Source organism: Anopheles nili, chromosome 2, assembly GCF_943737925.1.
Source record: "Anopheles nili chromosome 2, idAnoNiliSN_F5_01, whole genome shotgun sequence".
Classification (NCBI taxonomy): Eukaryota; Metazoa; Arthropoda; class Insecta; order Diptera; family Culicidae; genus Anopheles; species Anopheles nili.
This window is the reverse complement of record NC_071291.1, coordinates 48927305-48951388: the sequence shown is the minus strand read 5'-3', so window position 1 is coordinate 48951388 and position 24084 is coordinate 48927305. Positions and strand designations below refer to the sequence as shown.

General features: G+C 40.3%; 1 protein-coding gene across 2 annotated transcripts; it reads left to right on the top strand.

Annotated features, from left to right (window-relative positions):
- The first annotated feature begins 1290 nt into the window (after window positions 1-1290).
- Window positions 1291-11000, top strand: LOC128730406 (histone H3-like). Of its 2 annotated transcripts, none has more exons than XM_053823452.1 (2): window positions 1291-1321; window positions 10621-11000. In XM_053823452.1, the coding sequence occupies exons 1-2, from the start codon at window positions 1291-1293 to the stop codon at window positions 10998-11000; spliced, it is 411 nt and encodes a 136-aa protein (XP_053679427.1). The 2 variants fall into 2 exon arrangements, with proteins under 2 accessions (XP_053679427.1, XP_053679428.1); XM_053823453.1 differs by having other exon boundaries at window positions 1291-1324; window positions 10624-11000.
- Window positions 11001-24084: the final 13084 nt, after the last annotated feature.

Genomic DNA, 24084 nt, shown 5'->3' with positions numbered 1-24084 from the left:
CTACGCTCACTACGAATCACAAAGTTCTAATAATATTTTGCGCGCTATTGATCTGTGACATATTAATCTTAGGAGCAATTTTGTTCATGTATTCAAAACGATCAAAAGTAAAAATATCAGAAGGGACTGTACCCGAAGAAATAGAGCTAAGCGAACGACCTGTGAAGCGACATTTCAAACCACGAGATTAGGTGTAATTCATCAGGATGAACTACAAAGGGGAGAATGTTGCGTGCGCAACGAGTCGGTTTAAAATTATTTCGTCACTTCTGTTACTTGTGGAAGAATCGTTATCGTTACCCCTAATAAATATATAAACATCAATGGGCACGATACATGAGACTGAAACAAGCGCGTCAGCCATAAAAATATGGGACAAGTTTACAAAACAATAACAGAACTGCATGACTCCCGCATGACCATGGTATCGCCAGACCCAAAACACTTCCGCACACTACGCAAACGCACTACCAACGGCAACAGCAATCGACGAAGCAGTTCACTGGGACGATGTTTCAAACCGCTGACCGGCCAAATTGTAAAACCAAACCAAACCGAACGAACCGTGGGAAAGACCTGCTTGACCATTAGTATATAAGCTAAAATGTATGGAAAATAAATCAGATTCAATCAAGAGCTCATACGAGGAGGTACTTCATTTGTTGAAACGCTTTCATCAATTACAGCACGCGGTTGTTTCTCACGCCGGGTTTCTGCCCATATCCGAACTGTCCAACACCAGATCTCCCCCTTCTGCGGCATAGGTTCCCCGAATTATTCGGTAGCTAGAACAACTAGCGGGAAGGTTGGAAACTCCTTGGAGATCAACGGTGCGAGACCTTGCTCGGGCAGATTCCCGTACAATTATAATTGCTGCTGCCAGCGACACTCTCTTGCTAGGAGGCCCTTCCTTCGCAGGGCCTGTTCGAGAGTCCGCTCAGCAACATTGGTGGCTCCAGAGAGGAACATCCTCATTAAACGTTCTGTTAGGGAAAAAACTCAACAGCAAACCCACCTGTCCTACGTGAAGGTGAGAAGTTCTTTTAAAGTCGATAGTCTAGGGCAAAGGAAGATCCAAGCATCTATTCCTAAGGGTAAAATACCTTATTCTCAAGTGGAAAGTAAGACCCAAAAATAGGTAATCGAAACATTTAGTAAAAATGGCTTCCAAGGGACAAAAATACTTTATAGAAAATAGGAACGGCGTTTGTCATCTTTGTCCCGAAGACCCGATGACGCAAAACTAGAAATGGTGCAGTGTGACGAGTGCGACAGATGGTTCCACTTGTCATGCTCAAAGCTAAAGAAACTGCCAGGGAAGGATGAAGACTTCTTGTGCATAAAATGCACAGTAGATAGGTCGTTACATACGATAGCAGACAACACGAGCCAAAGCTCAACCGTACAAGCGTTTGTGGAAGCCTTAAAAATAAATAAGATCAGCGATAGTCTGATCTTGAAGAAAACAACTCTCTTGAACCTACCGTATTTTGACGGTAAAGCCAAAGATTGGCCAAAGTTCAGAAGAGCCTTCAAAGACACATCTAGTGAGGCAGAATTCAGTCAGTTAGAGAATATGAATCGTCTCCAAAAGCATCTGAAAGGAGATGCAGAGAAGTGTGTAAGGCCACTCTTTTTGGATCCGCAGAATGTCGGGTTAATAATGAAAAGACTGGAAGAAGTGTTCGGAAGACCTGAAATAATTTTCAAGGATCTTTTGAAAGACGTAATGAAGATAAGGGTGGATCGCAACAAGATTCCAGAATTGAGCGACGCTCTTGAAAACCTTGTTACGAACATACAGGTTTTAAGAAAAACATCCTATCTATACGATCATCGGCTGATAGAAGAAATCGTCAGTCGACTGCCAACAAGCTATCAGGAACGATGGATAGATCACGAACTGTCCATTGATTCCGATGGAGTAGTAACCCTGGCACATCTTTCGAACTGGTTACTACCAATTGCACGAAAAATAAGACTAATGCCTAAAAGTAACAACAGATCAGAAGAACCGGTAAACTTTCATGATGGGGAAAACAGAAATCATAGGAAATTTAAATTTGAAAAGAACCAGCCAACTAGCTCGGGTTATAGGAATCGTTCAGATGAAAAAAGAAAAACTGACAAATGGGTACCAAGATGTCCACTCTGCAAAGGTACACATAAATTACCCCGTTGTGATCAGTTTCTTGGCAAAGAAACACGCGATCGAATTTCGACTGCCGAGCAATTCAAGATATGTCTTAATTGTTTGGGAGGTAGCGGACACCGAACGGATGAATGTAATGCCCCACGATGCTCCATTGAAAACTGTGGCAAAAGGCATCATCATACGCTGCATAGCAATCACATACCCCGACAAAATTTAACCATCATCGCACCGAAGGCAAAGTCTATTACCAAATTGTGCCGGTTGTCTTGATCAACGGCAATAAAACAGAGAAAACCTTTGCATTCTTAGATGCCGGCTCCTCTCTTACATTAATAGAACAGGACATGGCAGATAAACTACAGTTGAAAGGTAGAAAAGATCCATTGACAATGTCATGGACACAAAACGTATCCGTAAAAGAAGATAACAGCCGTCGAGTAGATTTCTTAATTCAAGGAAAATCTCAAAGCAAAAAACAAGGGGCAAGAACAGTAAGAAATCTTGATCTACCGTCGCAGTCCATGAACCTAGAATATCTCGCTAGAAAGTATCCTCACTTGAAGAAAGTGCCGGCTGAATCCTTTACTAATGCTCTTCCTACTGTATTGATAGGATTAAACAATTGTTCACTTTTGATGCCTATGAGCAAAATTATGGCAGAGCCAAATGATCCTGTCGCCATTGAGACAAAACTTGGATGGATCATTTTTGGAACAGATCTTACTAAGGAATACTACGATTCAAATCACCTCCTGATTCACAAACAAGAAGAGAAAATGAATGAAATAATTAGGAGATATTTTACCACAGAAGACTTTGGAGTGAAATACAATCAGGAATTAAAATCAGAAGAAGATAAACGTGCAGAAAGAATAATTGAAAATACATTAAAATAAGACAGTGATAGATTTGAAATAGGTTTGCTATGGAAAAACGATGAAGTAAAATTTCCACCGAGCTATAATAACGCATTACGACGTCTTGAGTCTCAAGAAAAACAGCTTAGAAACAATCCGCAATTACAAGCATGGTTAGGTAATCAGTTCAAAGAATATGTCGAGAAAGGTTACCTTCGCAAACTCACCCCGGAAGAAGCAAAACAAAAAACAGACAAGAGTTTCTACCTACCGCACTTCATTGTCGTGAATCGCAACAAGCCCGTTCCAAAGCCAAGATTAGTTTTCGACGCAGCTGCAACAGTGAAAGGTGTCTCGCTAAATTCACAGTTACTAACTGGGCCAGACGAAATGGCCTCATTATATGGTGTTCTAATACGATTCCGTGAAGGGAATATCTGTGTCACCGGAGACATTAAAAAATTGTTTCAACAAGTGAAGATTCGACGCGAAGACCGAGACGCTCAACGAATCCTGTGGCGTGATTGTGACAACAATAAGGAACCGGATACATACGTGATGCAGGTGATGACGTTTGGAGCGACGTGCTCTCCATCTTGTGCACAAGTAGTGAAAAATCGTAACGCCGAAATACACAACAATACCCACGCATTGGCAGTGAATCCCATCGTAAATCAACACTACGTTGACGATTATCTAGACAGTTTCTTCTCGATAAGTGAAGCGGTAGAAACAACGCGTCAAGTGATTGAAGTGCATCAGAACGGTGGATTTTATATTCTCAACTTTACGTTAAATACAAAGGAACTACTTAAATCCATTTCAAGGGAACGTAGGCAAACGCTCCCGAACATAGTGACAATCGAAGAAAAGGATACAGACATTGAAAAAATACTCGGAGTGCAGTGGGATACAAACAACGATACGTTTTTATACAAGGTGAAAATACCGGAAACAACGAGTACAACGAAATTAACTAAGCGAGAATTACTCAGTTTTACCATGAGCATCTTTGATCCGCTTGGACTTATAAGTCACGTGACAATACACGGTAAAAAGCTGATGCAACTGGCTCATATCGAGACTGAACACTGGGATAACGATCTTTCGGACACTCTGGAAGAAAAATGGAATGAGTGGAAAAAAATGGTCCTTAAAACAAGTGAACTAAGTATAACAAGGCAAATTGTGACAAAAAGACCGGAAAAGCTGGACTTACATACCTTCGTCGATGCTTCCGAAGATGCATTTGCAGCGCTCGTATACGCACGCAGCCACTACGGAAGTTCTTGTATTGTGCGACTAATTGCCGGTAAATCACGCGTAGCGCCAATAAAAACAATGTCGATTCCACGGCTGGAATTGCAAGCAGCAGTAATGGGAGTTCGATTAACGGAAACTATAGTGAATGAACTGCAAATGCAAGTGACTAGCGTTACATACTGGAGTGATTCTCAAACAGTGTTGTGGTGGATTAACAGCAAACACCGTAAATACCATCAGTTCGTGTCACATAGAATTTCAGAAATACTAGAATCATCTAGCATAAATCAATGACGATACGTGCCAACTAAGCAAAATCCGGCAGATATCGGCACTAAATTAGTGAAAGACACACGTCCATGGTTCGACGGGCCAACATTTCTGAGTGAAGAAGAACAACTCTGGCCTTAGGTTCAACAAACACCAACTACAAATGAGGAAGTTCGCGTAGTCGCTATTCATCGAGAGAACTTTATATATGAGGAAAATTATTCGACCTGGGAACGACTCCTCGAACACGTGACGTATCTGAAAAAGTTCACAGACTTTGTAAAGGACAAAAGAACATTTGAGAAAAGAATAAGCTTTGAAACGTTAAACAAGCAAAAATGCACTCTATCGAAAGGCACAGTGGGAAGGGTTTTCTGAAGAAATGAAACTACTACAAAATCGGAAGGAAGTAAAGAAATCCAGCAGCCTCCGGACACTAATGCCGTACTTAGATGAACACGGCATCCTAAGATCCCGAGGTAGATTAGAAAATATTAGAGCAATTCCCGAAAGTGCAAGAACCCCAATCCTGCTTCCCAACAAGGGGAGAATAGTAAGAATGATTGTGCGAAGCTACCATGAGAGATATCTCCATCAAGCCGATAACGTGGTGATAGCAGCACTACGGCAAAAGTTCTGGATCATAAATATCAGGAACGTATTAAAAAATGTAAAAGCTGTTGTCAAAGATGCATTATATATGCGGCAACACCGAAAGCACCAACGATGGCGCCACTACCAGCATTCAGATGTAACCCATACAACCCACCTTTCTTGCATTCCGGAGTAGATTACTTCGGTCCCCTGGAAGTTGTGGTGAAGAGATCAATTGAGAAAAGATGGGGGTGCATATTTACATGTATGTCTACAAGAGCCGTACATATCGAGCTGGCAGATAAACTTGATACAGACAGTTTTCTTGTGTGCCTAAGAAATTTCCAACACCGCCGCGGAAAGATTTCGCACTTATACAGCGATAACGGAACTAATTTTGTCGGAGCCGAAAAGGAGTTAAAACGTTTAATTGAAGAAGTAAACCAACAAATGGGAGGTAAAGCGGCTCTACAACATGACATAGAATGGCATTTCAATCCACCAGCTGCTCCACACTTTGGTGGATCTTGGGAAAGGCTCATCCAGATCGTTAAGAAGGCACTTCGATTTATGAACGACCAATGGAAAAATCGAAAACCCACAGCTGAAACACTAAGAGCCACACTGATCCAAATTTAAGCCATGATAAACGCTCGCCCATTAACGCACATTCCATTATCTACGGACGAAGATGAGATACTCACACCATTTCACTTTCTCATAGGCAGAGGAGCAAATTCAGTCCCACTATACGCGATTAATACCCAGCATGTCGATAGGAAACAATTCAAGATGGTGCAACACAACGCCAAAATATTCTGGGATCGATGGAAGAAAGAATACCTGTCCACTCTGATAAAGAGAAATAAATGGACAAACAAAATAGAGCCCATCAAAGTGGACGACGTGGTCGTGATCATTGAAGACAACGTGCCTCCAGGATGCTGGACAAAGGGTAGAGTCGTAAACGTGCATCCAGCACCAGATCGACAAATACGGTCAGTGGAAGTGAAAACCATGAACGGGATTCTAAAAAGACCCGCAGTTAAAGTGGCGATCATCGATGTAACGCAAAAGGAACAACTACTCTTTATAAGCAACACACGTGCTCAAGTGCAACCTCCAAAACGGACAAACGTACCCGAAACGTATTCTCCTCAGATAACCAAGAGAGCTAGCAAACGACGAATAGCACCTTGCCCCTGGGCACACAAAGTAATGCTTCTGATGACTGTCCTAGCGATTGCTGTCCCTACCAATAAGTTTAAACTTCAGCAAGTAGACGAAGGTGGAATTCTATTCAATCACATTGGGACATGTTTCGCGCAGCGAGGGTTAATACAGAAAAAAATATCTACGGACATCAAGCTACAAGAAGACATGATGACATGGATGATGCATCAAATGAGGTATGATCGAAATCAACTTTATCTCAATCTACGCGAGGCAAAGAAAACAAATCTCGGCGATGCGGTAGCTATGGTAAGACAACAGAGTCATAACGTTGAACGACAAATACGCATAACGGCAAGAAGTAAGCGTAGCGGTGGAATTCTTGGATTTTTGAAAGACATGCTAGTCGGTGGTGACGAAGTGAAGAAAGAACTAAGCAAACTACAGACGATTGAACAAATCAAGTTTAAAGAATTAATTCGAAGTCTAAACGCGGTTCATGAACATTACAAAAACGCGGAAACAATCTTTAAAAATAAAACCTTACATTTGGAACAAGAAATTAGGCACACTGATGCAAAAAACAAACACGTCCTTGAAAGAATTAGATTGTTAGAGCTAACACTGATGGCACATCAAATGATGTCGAATATTGAAGAAAACTATCGAATGTTAAGAGTAGAGCCTCTAACTAAAGAAGATGTAAGAAACGTTCTTAATGAATTTCGCGCAAATATTCCAAGTGGACATACGGTATATAACAAACCACAGATTAAGGTGCAAGAAGAATCAGGGAACGTGACAATAACGGTATCTATCTTAGTTATGGAAGACATACCATATGAAGTGTTCAAAGCATATCCTGTGCCCAACAGAGTTAGTAAACGAGTAATACTTTTGAACGAAACCACAATAGCCATAAATGATAATAGAAAATTCTTTTATCCGCAAAAAACAGAATGGATTAACGAAACAATATGTATCGAATGTCATCCTATATTGTCTAGTGAGAAAAATTGTTTAACACAAAAATTACCAAACGAAAAATCATCTAATTGTAAAACCGAAATACTTCCACTCTCGTACACGAGAATGTATCATATGAAAGAAGCTAATCCAGTGCTTTACTATACTAGTGATATAAATAACATACACGTCAAATGTAACGAACGCTCAATTCAATTAACATACCACGCAGCGCTCATAGAAATGGACACAGGATGTATCCTTTACTCAGAGAATCAAGAAATAAGCGCAGATGTAGCAAAAGAAAACCAAGTTAAACACTATTTTATCAAACACAATACTTTCGAGAACAGCCATACTACGCTCACTACGAATCACAAAGTTCTAATAATATTTTGCGCGCTATTGATCTGTGACATATTAATCTTAGGAGCAATTTTGTTCATGTATTCAAAACGATCAAAAGTAAAAATATCAGAAGGGACTGTACCCGAAGAAATAGAGCTAAGCGAACGACCTGTGAAGCGACATTTCAAACCACGAGATTAGGTGTAATTCATCAGGATGAACTACAAAGGGGAGAATGTTGCGTGCGCAACGAGTCGGTTTAAAATTATTTCGTCACTTCTGTTACTTGTGGAAGAATCGTTATCGTTACCCCTAATAAATATATAAACATCAATGGGCACGATACATGAGACTGAAACAAGCGCGTCAGCCATAAAAATATGGGACAAGTTTACAAAACAATAACAGAACTGCATGACTCCCGCATGACCATGGTATCGCCAGACCCAAAACACTTCCGCACACTACGCAAACGCACTACCAACGGCAACAGCAATCGACGAAGCAGTTCACTGGGACGATGTTTCAAACCGCTGACCGGCCAAATTGTAAAACCAAACCAAACCAAACCGAACGAACCGTGGGAAAGACCTGCTTGACCATTAGTATATAAGCTAAAATGTATGGAAAATAAATCAGATTCAATCAAGAGCTCATACGAGGAGGTACTTCATTTGTTGAAACGCTTTCCTCAATTACAGCACGCGGTTGTTTCTCACGCCGGGTTTCTGCCCATATCCGAACTGTCCAACACCAGATCTCCCCCTTCTGCGGCATAGGTTCCCCGAATTATTCGGTAGCTGGAACAACTAGCGGGAAGGTTGGAAACTCCTTGGAGATCAACGGTGCGAGACCTTGCTCGGGCAGATTCCCGTACAATTATAATTGCTGCTGCCAGCGACACTCTCTTGCTAGGAGGCCCTTCCTTCGCGGGGCCTGTTCGAGAGTCCGCTCAGCAACACCATCTGTTGCCTTTATTGCCTTTTGTAGTTGGTATACAATTTTCAGCTGATTCCAGAATGATGTTGGAAAGGAGTGGGAGGGTCGGCGATGACCCTGCACATATGCAACAGATCAAAACACAGACACAAACAAACTCCACTTCTCTTCAATAAATCCCCCATCCCAAGCGTCAAGAAAGCCGACATCCTCGGCGTAACCCTTGACTCCCGTCTTTCCTTTTCCCCACATTCCAAACGAGTCAAAAAAGAGGCTATATCCCGAATCAAGCTATTCCGAATGCTCGGTGCAGGAAAACATAAAGCATGCAGATGCTCATTAATAAAAATAATCGATGCTTGGCTACTACCAAAACTTCTATATGGGATAGAAATAGTCTCCAGGCAAAGGGAGACCTTTGAAAAAACAATAAGCCCGATCTATCACGAAGCAGTTAAATTCGCTTCAGGAGCATTTGTCACCAGCCCCAACAAATCTATATTATGTGAGAGTGGACTCCTGCCGATTCAACATCTGGTTACCAAAAGACTAGTAGTCGCGGCCTGCCGGATAAGAGAAAAAGGCGAAGCTGGAAACACCATAGTAGACAGAGCCAACAAAGGTCTTGAAAAACTTACCCAAAAACAACTTCCTGGCATATCAAAACTCATCCGCAACACCTCCCGTCCATGGGACCTTCCACCAATCCAAGTAAACTGGCATTTCCGAGACAGTTTCAACAAACAGCAACGAAAGATTGAAACCAACACTCTTTTCTCTGAAATGCGCCAAACATATTACAAACACCACCACCACATTTACACAGATGTCTCTAGCCACAACAACACAGCGGGCTGTGGAATTTATTCCAAATTTGACAAAATCGCCATCAAACTGCCAGAACATACATCATCCTTTTCTGCCGAAGCAATAGCCATCATCATTGCAATAGAAGAATGCCTACGTTCCGACAAACCATCTGTCATATTCACAGATAGTGCCAGCGTACTCTCTGCTTTAGAACACGGCAACTCCAGAGACGCTAACATCCAAAAGCTCGAACAACTTGCACAAGAATCCACAGTATCAAATATAACCACCTCACAGCTGCAAAGCCAAACAACATCGGAATATACGGAACTTTAGAGGCGAATGTAGCCACGCCGGCTCAAAGTCTCTATAAAAATACACAAAAAAAATTGATAATGTGTAAGTTGGTAAATGAAATAAATTATTCTCATTATTATTGACATTATTATTCTTATTATTGGTGTTATTAATTGATGCATGGAACAGTTGAATTTTATCGCAATGGTCGTAAAGCGGTATTTATCGGTAGTAGAGGTTGCAAAAATTCACTAACATAGTAAGCTAGAGTAAAACCACTCATTTTTGGTTGTTTTTTGTTGTTTTTTTTTTTAGGACCAAACAAAGTTGTGATTGCCAATGCCAATTGAAGCTGAACGAAGCTGAAGAAGAAGCTCAAATTCTCTGTGCGCCTGGGTGCCGAGCGGCTAGTATGATATGGTATGGTATGGTATGTATGCTGCAGATTAGGTTAGACGATTTTTAAACAATTCGTGCTTTTATTTGTAGGGGCCGGTAAACGATAGTGAAACGACGGCGAACCTTTCCTTACGTGCAAGGTGCATCAGAGCAGGTTACACAAACCACAAGACTGACTGAATATTGATTGTATGGCAGCTGACTGAATATTGATTGATTGTTTTGTACACAAGACTTCAATGATCGGGCCAGTAAAGAAGAAGAAGATTGATTGGGTTGTTTCACATACAACCGAAGACTGCTCTATAAAATGATTCCCCGTAATCCATGGCCATCGAACATTGATATCCCGCGAAATTGTATGACAAAACAGCTAGACCTGCTGCCAACTCAACACCGTAAGCGTAACGGTCGACGCGTGGTTAAGAGGATATCGCACGTGTTCACCACACAGATCATACACGTTTGTTCTTGGGAAATGGTTGGCTCAACCACAAGCCAACGAACGGTCAAAAGCCCGCGGCTTTGCTAGAGCTTTCTATATGACTTGAACCGGAGGAAAAGCTCCCCGCAAGCAGCTCGCCACCAAGGCAGCGCCCAAGAGTGCCCCGGCCACTGGTGGTGTGAAGAAGCCCCATCGTTACTGCCCCGTTACGGTCGCGCTGCGCGAGATCCGTCGCTACCAGAAGTCGACCGAGCTGCTGATCCGCAAGCTGCCCTTCCAGCGGCTGGTGCGTGAGATCGCTCAGGACTTCAAGACCGATCTGCGCTTCCAGAGCTCGGCCGTGATGGTGCTGCAGGAGGCCAGCGAGGCGTACTTGGTCGGTCTGTTCGAGGACACGAATCTGTGCGCGATTCTCGCCAAGCGTGTTACCATCATGCCAAAGGACACCCAGCTGGCGCGTCGTATCCGTGGCGAGCGTGCTTAAGTGTTCGGTCGATCGGTCGATCGATCGGTCGGTCGATCGGTCGGTCGGTCGGTCGGTCGGTCAGTCAGTCTGTTGGGTCCCACAAAAAACGGTCCTTTTCAGGACCATCAATTGTCTATTGAAAAGAATTGAGGTCTAGCTTCCCGACACCTAGGGAAAGGGAGGTTGCGGGTGGGGAATATAGTGAAACATAGTTCTTTGCAGCTAAAAATGCATCGGATCCACGCATCGGGTGTATTTTGTCTGAAAAATGAAAAGTGAAACAAAAAAAAGCTGTTCACGAAGGAGAGGGAGAGAGGAAGAGGGGGGAAGATGGGATGAGGCAACCAAAACGCGTACGGAGTACAGAATTGCATCGAAGGCCCTGGATGTTATCACACAGCATATGTTTATCGTTGACGCTTAGCTTAGCTCCTCCTTTGCCTAATTTTGCAGAAAACAAAAGAAAGTGGGAGTGGCTTTGTGCCTAAGTTCAAAAGTGTAAAAAACGGTGGACCAAAATAAGTGGGCGTGACATACATCCAGTGTAATAGTGAAGAACAAAAACACACAGTATTTCCCGCATAGTGAAAAAGAAGACATACCAGAGAGAAAACATCCTAAAAAAGAACAAGGAGAGTGAGGCGGACCGACAGGATGTCGGACCCGCATGATCCCAGGAGGGCCCAGTGAGACAAATAAGGTTCATTTTGCCGTTAAGCAGCGCTTAAGTCGATGCCCCTTAAGAGTATCCCAGTGAGACAAATAAGGTTCATTTTGCCGTTAAGCAGCGCTTAAGTCGATGCCCCTTAAGAGTATATTTTCAGTCGTTATGCAGCGCTGCTTAGTGGCAACTTGGAGCTAAATGTAGCATCGCAGCTGCTTAGCGGCAACCGTTTGTTAGTATAGAGCGCTGCTTAAGCGCTGCTTAAGCCCTAAAAGTAGCATTCAGACAAAAAAATTTTTTTCGCTCTCTCTTATTCTTGCTTTTATTTTCTCTCAATTTCCTGATTCTCTCTGATTCTATCTACTATTTGACTACTCTCCACCCCCCACCCCTTTACACATATTTCCCATACTTGAAATTATCTCCTTGCTACTAAATTCATCTTTTTTTCCTGCGCTCGTGTTATAGGAATCGAACCCAGAATACTTGGTATAGAATTTCAACGTGTTGTACATACGCCCAAAAATTAAATTATATTTGGCCCGTCATGATGCTAATAAATACTCCTTATTCTTCGGACAGAAGTTGTAAAGGAAATAATTTGTTTCTGATAACATTGTGATAGAATGATAGCAAGCTTCCCAGTGAGACAAATAAGGTTGATTTTGCCGTTAAGCAGCGCTTAAGTCGATGCCCCTTAAGAGTATATTTTCAGTCGTTATGCAGCGCTGCTTAGTGGCAACTTGGAGCTAAATGTAGCATCGCAGCTGCTTAGCGGCAACCGTTTTTTAGTATAGAGCGCTGCTTAAGCGCTGCTTAAGCCCTAAAAGTAGCATTCAGACAAAAAAAAAATTTTTCGCTCTCTCTTATTCTTGCTTTTATTTTCTTTCAATTTCCTGATTCTCTCTGATTCTATCTACTTTTTGACTACTCTCCACTCCCCACCCCTTTACACATATTTCCCATACTTGAAATTATCTCCTTGCTACTAAATTCATCTTTTTTTCCTGCGCTCGTGTTATAGGAATCGAACCCAGAATACTTGGTATAGAATTTCAACGTGTTGTACATACGCCCAAAAATTAAATTATATTTGGCCCGTCATGATGCTAATAAATACTCCTTATTCTTCGGACAGAAGTTGTAAAGGAAATAATTTGTTTCTGATAACATTGTGATAGAATGATAGCAAGCTTCCCAGTGAGACAAATAAGGTTCATTTTGCCGTTAAGCAGCGCTTAAGTCGATGCCCCTTGAGAGTATATTTTCAGTCGTTATGCAGCGCTGCTTAGTGGCAACTTGGAGCTAAATGTAGTATCGCAGCTGCTTAGCGGCAACCGTTTTTTAGTATAGAGCGCTGCTTAAGCCCTAAAAGTAGCATTCAGACAAAAAAAATTTTTTCGCTCTCTCTTATTCTTGCTTTTATTTTCTCTCAATTTCCTGATTCTCTCTGATTCTATCTACTATTTGACTACTCTCCACCCCCCACCCCTTTACACATATTTCCCATACTTGAAATTATCTCCTTGCTACTAAATTCATCTTTTTTTCCTGCGCTCGTGTTATAGGAATCGAACCCAGAATACTTGGTATAGAATTTCAACGTGTTGTACATACGCCCAAAAATTAAATTATATTTGGCCCGTCATGATGCTAATAAATACTCCTTATTCTTCGGACAGAAGTTGTAAAGGAAATAATTTGTTTCTGATAACATTGTGATAGAATGATAGCAAGCTTCCCAGTGAGACAAATAAGGTTGATTTTGCCGTTAAGCAGCGCTTAAGTCGATGCCCCTTAAGAGTATATTTTCAGTCGTTATGCAGCGCTGCTTAGTGGCAACTTGGAGCTAAATGTAGCATCGCAGCTGCTTAGCGGCAACCGTTTTTTAGTATAGAGCGCTGCTTAAGCGCTGCTTAAGCCCTAAAAGTAGCATTCAGACAAAAAAAAATTTTTTCGCTCTCTCTTATTCTTGCTTTTATTTTCTCTCAATTTCCTGATTCTCTCTGATTCTATCTACTTTTTGACTACTCTCCACTCCCCACCCCTTTACACATATTTCCCATACTTGAAATTATCTCCTTGCTACTAAATTCATCTTTTTTTCCTGCGCTCGTGTTATAGGAATCGAACCCAGAATACTTGGTATAGAATTTCAACGTGTTGTACATACGCCCAAAAATTAAATTATATTTGGCCCGTCATGATGCTAATAAATACTCCTTATTCTTCGGACAGAAGTTGTAAAGGAAATAATTTGTTTCTGATAACATTGTGATAGAATGATAGCAAGCTTCCCAGTGAGACAAATAAGGTTCATTTTGCCGTTAAGCAGCGCTTAAGTCGATGCCCCTTGAGAGTATATTTTCAGTCGTTATGCAGCGCTGCTTAGTGGCAACTTGGAGCTAAATGTAGTATCGCAGCTGCTTAGCGGCAACCGTTTTTTAGTATAGAGCGCTGCTTAAGCCCTAAAAGTAGCATTCAGACAAAAAAAATTTTTTCGCTCTCTCTTATTCTTGCTTTTATTTTCTCTCAATTTCCTGATTCTCTCTGATTCTATCTACTATTTGACTACTCTCCACCCCCCACCCCTTTACACATATTTCCCATACTTGAAATTATCTCCTTGCTACTAAATTCATCTTTTTTTCCTGCGCTCGTGTTATAGGAATCGAACCCAGAATACTTGGTATAGAATTTCAACGTGTCGTACATACGCCCAAAAATTAAATTATATTTGGCCCGTCATGATGCTAATAAACACTCATTATTCTTCGGACAGAAGTTGTAAAGGAAATAATTTGTTTCTGATAACATTGTGATAGAATGATAGCAAGCTTCCCAGTGAGACAAATAAGGTTGATTTTGCCGTTAAGCAGCGCTTAAGTCGATGCCCCTTAAGAGTATATTTTCAGTCGTTATGCAGCGCTGCTTAGTGGCAACTTGGAGCTAAATGTAGCATCGCAGCTGCTTAGCGGCAACCGTTTTTTAGTATAGAGCGCTGCTTAAGCCCTAAAAGTAGCATTCAGACAAAAAAAATTTTTTTCGCTCTCTCTTATTCTTGCTTTTATTTTCTCTCTCAATTTCCTGATTCTCTCTGATTCTATCTACTATTTGACTACTCTCCACCCCCCACCCCTTTACACATATTTCCCATACTTGAAATTATCTCCTTGCTACTAAATTCATCTTTTTTTCCTGCGCTCGTGTTAGAGGACTCGAACCCAGAATACTTGGTATAGAATTTCAACGTGTTGTACATACGCCCAAAAATTAAATTATATTTGGCCCGTCATGATGCTAATAAACACTCATTATTCTTCGGACAGAAGTTGTAAAGGAAATAATTTGTTTCTGATAACATTGTGATAGAATGATAGCAAGCTTCCCAGTGAGACAAATAAGGTTGATTTTGCCGTTAAGCAGCGCTTAAGTCGATGCCCCTTAAGAGTATATTTTCAGTCGTTATGCAGCGCTGCTTAGTGGCAACTTGGAGCTAAATGTAGCATCGCAGCTGCTTAGCGGCAACCGTTTTTTAGTATAGAGCGCTGCTTAAGCCCTAAAAGTAGCATTCAGACAAAAAAAATTTTTTTCGCTCTCTCTTATTCTTGCTTTTATTTTCTCTCAATTTCCTGATTCTCTCTGATTCTATCTACTATTTGACTACTCTCCACCCCCCACCCCTTTACACATATTTCCCATACTTGAAATTATCTCCTTGCTACTAAATTCACCTTTTTTTCCTGCGCTCGTGTTATAGGAATCGAACCCAGAATACTTGGTATAGAATTTCAACGTGTCGTACATACGCCCAAAAATTAAATTATATTTGGCCCGTCATGATGCTAATAAACACACATTATTCTTCGGACAGAAGTTGTAAAGGAAATAATTTGTTTCTGATAACATTGTGATAGAATGATAGCAAGCTTCCCAGTGAGACAAATAAGGTTCATTTTGCCGTTAAGCAGCGCTTAAGTCGATGCCCCTTAAGAGTATATTTTCAGTCGTTATGCAGCGCTGCTTAGTGGCAACTTGGAGCTAAATGTAGCATCGCAGCTGTTTAGCGGCAACCGTTTTTTAGTATAGAGCGCTGCTTAAGCCCTAAAAGTAGCATTCAGACAAAAAAAATTTTTCGCTCTCTCTTATTCTTGCTTTTATTTTCTCTCAATTTCCTGATTCTCTCTGATTCTATCTACTATTTGACTACTCTCCACCCCCCACCCCTTAACACATATTTCCCATACTTGAAATTATCTCCTTGCTACTAAATTCATCTTTTTTTCCTGCGCTCGTGTTATAGGAATCGAACCCAGAATACTTGGTATAGAATTTCAACGTGTTGTACATACGCCCAAAAATTAAATTATATTTGGCCCGTCATGATGCTAATAAACACTCATTATTCTTCGGACAGAAGTTGTAAAGGAAATAATTTGTTTCTGATAACATTGTGATAGAATGATAGCAAGCTTCCCAGTGAGACAAATAAGGATGATTTTGTCGTTAAGCAGCGCTTAAGTCGATGCCCCTTAAGAGTATATTTTCAGTCGTTATGCAGCGCTGCTTAGTGGCAACTTGGAGCTAAATGTAGCATCGCAGCTGCTTAGCGGCAACCGTTTTTTAGTATAGAGCGCTGCTTAAGCCCTAAAAGTAGCATTCAGACACAAAAAAAATTTTTCGCTCTCTCTTATTCTTGCTTTTATTTTCTCTCAATTTCCTGATTCTCTCTGATTCTATCTACTATTTGACTACTCTCCACCCCCCACCCCTTTACACATATTTCCCATACTTGAAATTATCTCCTTGCTACTAAATTCATCTTTTTTTCCTGCGCTCGTGTTATAGGAATCGAACCCAGAATACTTGGTATAGAATTTCAACGTGTTGTACATACGCCCAAAAATTAAATTATATTTGGCCCGTCATGATGCTAATAAATACTCCTTATTCTTCGGACAGAAGTTGTAAAGGAAATAATTTGTTTCTGATAACATTGTGATAGAATGATAGCAAGCTTCCCAGTGAGACAAATAAGGTTGATTTTGCCGTTAAGCAGCGCTTAAGTCGATGCCCCTTAAGAGTATATTTTCAGTCGTTATGCAGCGCTGCTTAGTGGCAACTTGGAGCTAAATGTAGCATCGCAGCTGCTTAGCGGCAACCGTTTTTTAGTATAGAGCGCTGCTTAAGCCCTAAAAGTAGCATTCAGACAAAAAAAAATTTTTTCGCTCTCTCTTATTCTTGCTTTTATTTTCTCTCAATTTCCTGATTCTCTCTGATTCTATCTACTATTTGACTACTCTCCACCCCCCACCCCTTTACACATATTTCCCATACTTGAAATTATCTCCTTGCTACTAAATTCATCTTTTTTTCCTGCGCTCGTGTTATAGGAATCGAACCCAGAATACTTGGTATAGAATTTCAACGTGTTGTACATACGCCCAAAAATTAAATTATATTTGGCCCGTCATGATGCTAATAAATACTCCTTATTCTTCGGACAGAAGTTGTAAAGGAAATAATTTGTTTCTGATAACATTGTGATAGAATGATAGCAAGCTTCCCAGTGAGACAAATAAGGTTGATTTTGCCGTTAAGCAGCGCTTAAGTCGATGCCCCTTAAGAGTATATTTTCAGTCGTTATACAGCGCTGCTTAGTGGCAACTTGGAGCTAAATGTAGCATCGCAGCTGCTTAGCGGCAACCGTTTTTTAGTATAGAGCGCTGCTTAAGCGCTGCTTAAGCCCTAAAAGTAGCATTCAGACAAAAAAAATTTTTTCGCTCTCTCTTATTCTTGCTTTTATTTTCTCTCAATTTCCTGATTCTCTCTGATTCTATCTACTATTTGACTACTCTCCACCCCCCACCCCTTTACACATATTTCCCATACTTGAAATTATCTCCTTGCTACTAAATTCATCTTTTTTTCCTGCGCTCGTGTTATAGGAATCGAACCCAGAATACTTGGTATAGAATTTCAACGTGTTGTACATACGCCCAAAAATTAAATTATATTTGGCCCGTCATGATGCTAATAAATACTCCTTATTCTTCGGACAGAAGTTGTAAAGGAAATAATTTGTTTCTGATAACATTGTGATAGAATGATAGCAAGCTTCCCAGTGAGACAAATAAGGTTGATTTTGCCGTTAAGCAGCGCTTAAGTCGATGCCCCTTAAGAGTATATTTTCAGTCGTTATGCAGCGCTGCTTAGTGGCAACTTGGAGCTAAATGTAGCATCGCAGCTGCTTAGCGGCAACCGTTTTTTAGTATAGAGCGCTGCTTAAGCGCTGCTTAAGCCCTAAAAGTAGCATTCAGACAAAAAAATTTTTTCGCTCTCTCTTATTCTTGCTTTTATTTTCGCTCAATTTCCTGATTCTCTCTGATTCTATCTACTATTTGACTACTCTCCACCCCCCACCCCTTTACACATATTTCCCATACTTGAAATTATCTCCTTGCTACTAAATTCATCTTTTTTTCCTGCGCTCGTGTTATAGGAATCGAACCCAGAATACTTGGTATAGAATTTCAACGTGTTGTACATACGCCCAAAAATTAAATTATATTTGGCCCGTCATGATGCTAATAAATACTCCTTATTCTTCGGACAGAAGTTGTAAAGGAAATAATTTGTTTCTGATAACATTGTGATAGAATGATAGCAAGCTTCCCAGTGAGACAAATAAGGTTGATTTTGCCGTTAAGCAGCGCTTAAGTCGATGCCCCTTAAGAGTATATTTTCAGTCGTTATGCAGCGCTGCTTAGTGGCAACTTGGAGCTAAATGTAGCATCGCAGCTGCTTAGCGGCAACCGTTTTTTAGTATAGAGCGCTGCTTAAGCGCTGCTTAAGCCCTAAAAGTAGCATTCAGACAAAAAAAAATTTTTCGCTCTCTCTTATTCTTGCTTTTATTTTCTCTCAATTTCCTGATTCTCTCTGATTCTATCTACTATTTGACTACTCTCCACCCCCCACCCCTTTACACATATTTCCCATACTTGAAATTATCTCCTTGCTACTAAATTCATCTTTTTTTCCTGCGCTCGTGTTATAGGAATCGAACCCAGAATACTTGGTATAGAATTTCAACGTGTTGTACATACGCCCAAAAATTAAATTATATTTGGCCCGTCATGATGCTAATAAATACTCCTTATTCTTCGGACAGAAGTTGTAAAGGAAATAATTTGTTTCTGATAACATTGTGATAGAATGATAGCAAGCTTCCCAGTGAGACAAATAAGGTTGATTTTGCCGTTAAGCAGCGCTTAAGTCGATGCCCCTTAAGAGTATATTTTCAGTCGTTATGCAGCGCTGCTTAGTGGCAACTTGGAGCTAAATGTAGCATCGCAGCTGCTTAGCGGCAACCGTTTTTTAGTATAGAGCGCTGCTTAAGCGCTGCTTAAGCCCTAAAAGTAGCATTCAGACAAAAAAAAATTTTTTCGCTCTCTCTTATTCTTGCTTTTATTTTCTCTCAATTTCCTGATTCTCTCTGATTCTATCTACTTTTTGACTACTCTCCACTCCCCACCCCTTTACACATATTTCCCATACTTGAAATTATCTCCTTGCTACTAAATTCATCTTTTTTTCCTGCGCTCGTGTTATAGGAATCGAACCCAGAATACTTGGTATAGAATTTCAACGTGTTGTACATACGCCCAAAAATTAAATTATATTTGGCCCGTCATGATGCTAATAAATACTCCTTATTCTTCGGACAGAAGTTGTAAAGGAAATAATTTGTTTCTGATAACATTGTGATAGAATGATAGCAAGCTTCCCAGTGAGACAAATAAGGTTCATTTTGCCGTTAAGCAGCGCTTAAGTCGATGCCCCTTGAGAGTATATTTTCAGTCGTTATGCAGCGCTGCTTAGTGGCAACTTGGAGCTAAATGTAGTATCGCAGCTGCTTAGCGGCAACCGTTTTTTAGTATAGAGCGCTGCTTAAGCCCTAAAAGTAGCATTCAGACAAAAAAAATTTTTTCGCTCTCTCTTATTCTTGCTTTTATTTTCTCTCAATTTCCTGATTCTCTCTGATTCTATCTACTATTTGACTACTCTCCACCCCCCACCCCTTTACACATATTTCCCATACTTGAAATTATCTCCTTGCTACTAAATTCATCTTTTTTTCCTGCGCTCGTGTTATAGGAATCGAACCCAGAATACTTGGTATAGAATTTCAACGTGTTGTACATACGCCCAAAAATTAAATTATATTTGGCCCGTCATGATGCTAATAAACACTCATTATTCTTCGGACAGAAGTTGTAAAGGAAATAATTTGTTTCTGATAACATTGTGATAGAATGATAGCAAGCTTCCCAGTGAGACAAATAAGGTTGATTTTGCCGTTAAGCAGCGCTTAAGTCGATGCCCCTTAAGAGTATATTTTCAGTCGTTATGCAGTGCTGCTTAGTGGCAACTTGGAGCTAAATGTAGCATCGCAGCTGCTTAGCGGCAAGCGTTTTTTAGTATAGAGCGCTGCTTAAGCCCTAAAAGTAGCATTCAGACACAAAAAAAATTTTTCGCTCTCTCTTATTCTTGCTTTTATTTTCTCTCAATTTCCTGATTCTCTCTGATTCTATCTACTATTTGACTACTCTCCACCCCCCACCCCTTTACACATATTTCCCATACTTGAAATTATCTCCTTGCTACTAAATTCATCTTTTTTTCCTGCGCTCGTGTTATAGGAATCGAACCCAGAATACTTGGTATAGAATTTCAACGTGTTGTACATACGCCCAAAAATTAAATTATATTTGGCCCGTCATGATGCTAATAAATACTCCTTATTCTTCGGACAGAAGTTGTAAAGGAAATAATTTGTTTCTGATAACATTGTGATAGAATGATAGCAAGCTTCCCAGTGAGACAAATAAGGTTGATTTTGCCGTTAAGCAGCGCTTAAGTCGATGCCCCTTAAGAGTATATTTTCAGTCGTTATACAGCGCTGCTTAGTGGCAACTTGGAGCTAAATGTAGCATCGCAGCTGCTTAGCGGCAACCGTTTTTTAGTATAGAGCGCTGCTTAAGCGCTGCTTAAGCCATAAAAGTAGCATTCAGACAAAAAAAATTTTTTCGCTCTCTCTTATTCTTGCTTTTATTTTCTCTCAATTTCCTGATTCTCTCTGATTCTATCTACTATTTGACTACTCTCCACCCCCCACCCCTTTACACATATTTCCCATACTTGAAATTATCTCCTTGCTACTAAATTCATCTTTTTTTCCTGCGCTCGTGTTATAGGAATCGAACCCAGAATACTTGGTATAGAATTTCAACGTGTTGTACATACGCCCAAAAATTAAATTATATTTGGCCCGTCATGATGCTAATAAATACTCCTTATTCTTCGGACAGAAGTTGTAAAGGAAATAATTTGTTTCTGATAACATTGTGATAGAATGATAGCAAGCTTCCCAGTGAGACAAATAAGGTTGATTTTGCCGTTAAGCAGCGCTTAAGTCGATGCCCCTTAAGAGTATATTTTCAGTCGTTATGCAGCGCTGCTTAGTGGCAACTTGGAGCTAAATGTAGCATCGCAGCTGCTTAGCGGCAACCGTTTTTTAGTATAGAGCGCTGCTTAAGCGCTGCTTAAGCCCTAAAAGTAGCATTCAGACAAAAAAAATTTTTTCGCTCTCTCTTATTCTTGCTTTTATTTTCTCTCAATTTCCTGATTCTCTCTGATTCTATCTACTATTTGACTACTCTCCACCCCCCACCCCTTTACACATATTTCCCATACTTGAAATTATCTCCTTGCTACTAAATTCATCTTTTTTTCCTGCGCTCGTGTTATAGGAATCGAACCCAGAATACTTGGTATAGAATTTCAACGTGTTGTACATACGCCCAAAAATTAAATTATATTTGGCCCGTCATGATGCTAATAAATACTCCTTATTCTTCGGACAGAAGTTGTAAAGGAAATAATTTGTTTCTGATAACATTGTGATAGAATGATAGCAAGCTTCCCAGTGAGACAAATAAGGTTGATTTTGCCGTTAAGCAGCGCTTAAGTCGATGCCCCTTAAGAGTATATTTTCAGTCGTTATGCAGCGCTGCTTAGTGGCAACTTGGAGCTAAATGTAGCATCGCAGCTGCTTAGCGGCAACCGTTTTTTAGTATAGAGCGCTGCTTAAGCGCTGCTTAAGCCCTAAAAGTAGCATTCAGACAAAAAAAAATTTTTCGCTCTCTCTTATTCTTGCTTTTATTTTCTCTCAATTTCCTGATTCTCTCTGATTCTATCTACTATTTGACTACTCTCCACCCCCCACCCCTTTACACATATTTCCCATACTTGAAATTATCTCCTTGCTACTAAATTCATCTTTTTTTCCTGCGCTCGTGTTATAGGAATCGAACCCAGAATACTTGGTATAGAATTTCAACGTGTTGTACATACGCCCAAAAATTAAATTATATTTGGCCCGTCATGATGCTAATAAATACTCCTTATTCTTCGGACAGAAGTTGTAAAGGAAATAATTTGTTTCTGATAACATTGTGATAGAATGATAGCAAGCTTCCCAGTGAGACAAATAAGGTTGATTTTGCCGTTAAGCAGCGCTTAAGTCGATGCCCCTTAAGAGTATATTTTCAGTCGTTATGCAGCGCTGCTTAGTGGCAACTTGGAGCTAAATGTAGCATCGCAGCTGCTTAGCGGCAACCGTTTTTTAGTATAGAGCGCTGCTTAAGCGCTGCTTAAGCCCTAAAAGTAGCATTCAGACAAAAAAAAATTTTTTCGCTCTCTCTTATTCTTGCTTTTATTTTCTCTCAATTTCCTGATTCTCTCTGATTCTATCTACTATTTGACTACTCTCCACCCCCCACCCCTTTACACATATTTCCCATACTTGAAATTATCTCCTTGCTACTAAATTCATCTTTTTTTCCTGCGCTCGTGTTATAGGAATCGAACCCAGAATACTTGGTATAGAATTTCAACGTGTTGTACATACGCCCAAAAATTAAATTATATTTGGCCCGTCATGATGCTAATAAATACTCCTTATTCTTCGGACAGAAGTTGTAAAGGAAATAATTTGTTTCTGATAACATTGTGATAGAATGATAGCAAGCTTCCCAGTGAGACAAATAAGGTTGATTTTGCCGTTAAGCAGCGCTTAAGTCGATGCCCCTTGAGAGTATATTTTCAGTCGTTATGCAGCGCTGCTTAGTGGCAACTTGGAGCTAAATGTAGCATCGCAGCTGCTTAGCGGCAACCGTTTTTTAGTATAGAGCGCTGCTTAAGCCCTAAAAGTAGCATTCAGACAAAAAAAATTTTTTCGCTCTCTCTTATTCTTGCTTTTATTTTCTCTCAATTTCCTGATTCTCTCTGATTCTATCTACTATTTGACTACTCTCCACCCCCCACCCCTTTACACATATTTCCCATACTTGAAATTATCTCCTTGCTACTAAATTCATCTTTTTTTCCTGCGCTCGTGTTATAGGAATCGAACCCAGAATACTTGGTATAGAATTTCAACGTGTCGTACATACGCCCAAAAATTAAATTATATTTGGCCCGTTATGATGCTAATAAACACTCATTATTCTTCGGACAGAAGTTGTAAAGGAAATAATTTGTTTCTGATAACATTGTGATAGAATGATAGCAAGCTTCCCAGTGAGACAAATAAGGTTGATTTTGCCGTTAAGCAGCGCTTAAGTCGATGCCCCTTAAGAGTATATTTTTAGTCGTTATGCAGCGCTGCTTAGTGGCAACTTGGAGCTAAATGTAGCATCGCAGCTGCTTAGCGGCAACCGTTTTTTAGTATAGAGCGCTGCTTAAGCCCTAAAAGTAGCATTCAGACAAAAAAAATTTTTTTCGCTCTCTCTTATTCTTGCTTTTATTTTCTCTCTCAATTTCCTGATTCTCTCTGATTCTATCTACTATTTGACTACTCTCCACCCCCCACCCCTTTACACATATTTCCCATACTTGAAATTATCTCCTTGCTACTAAATTCATCTTTTTTTCCTGCGCTCGTGTTATAGGAATCGAACCCAGAATACTTGGTATAGAATTTCAACGTGTTGTACATACGCCCAAAAATTAAATTATATTTGGCCCGTCATGATGCTAATAAACACTCATTATTCTTCGGACAGAAGTTGTAAAGGAAATAATTTGTTTCTGATAACATTGTGATAGAATGATAGCAAGCTTCCCAGTGAGACAAATAAGGTTGATTTTGCCGTTAAGCAGCGCTTAAGTCGATGCCCCTTAAGAGTATATTTTCAGTCGTTATGCAGCGCTGCTTAGTGGCAACTTGGAGCTAAATGTAGCATCGCAGCTGCTTAGCGGCAACCGTTTTTTAGTATAGAGCGCTGCTTAAGCCCTAAAAGTAGCATTCAGACAAAAAAAATTTTTTTCGCTCTCTCTTATTCTTGCTTTTATTTTCTCTCAATTTCCTGATTC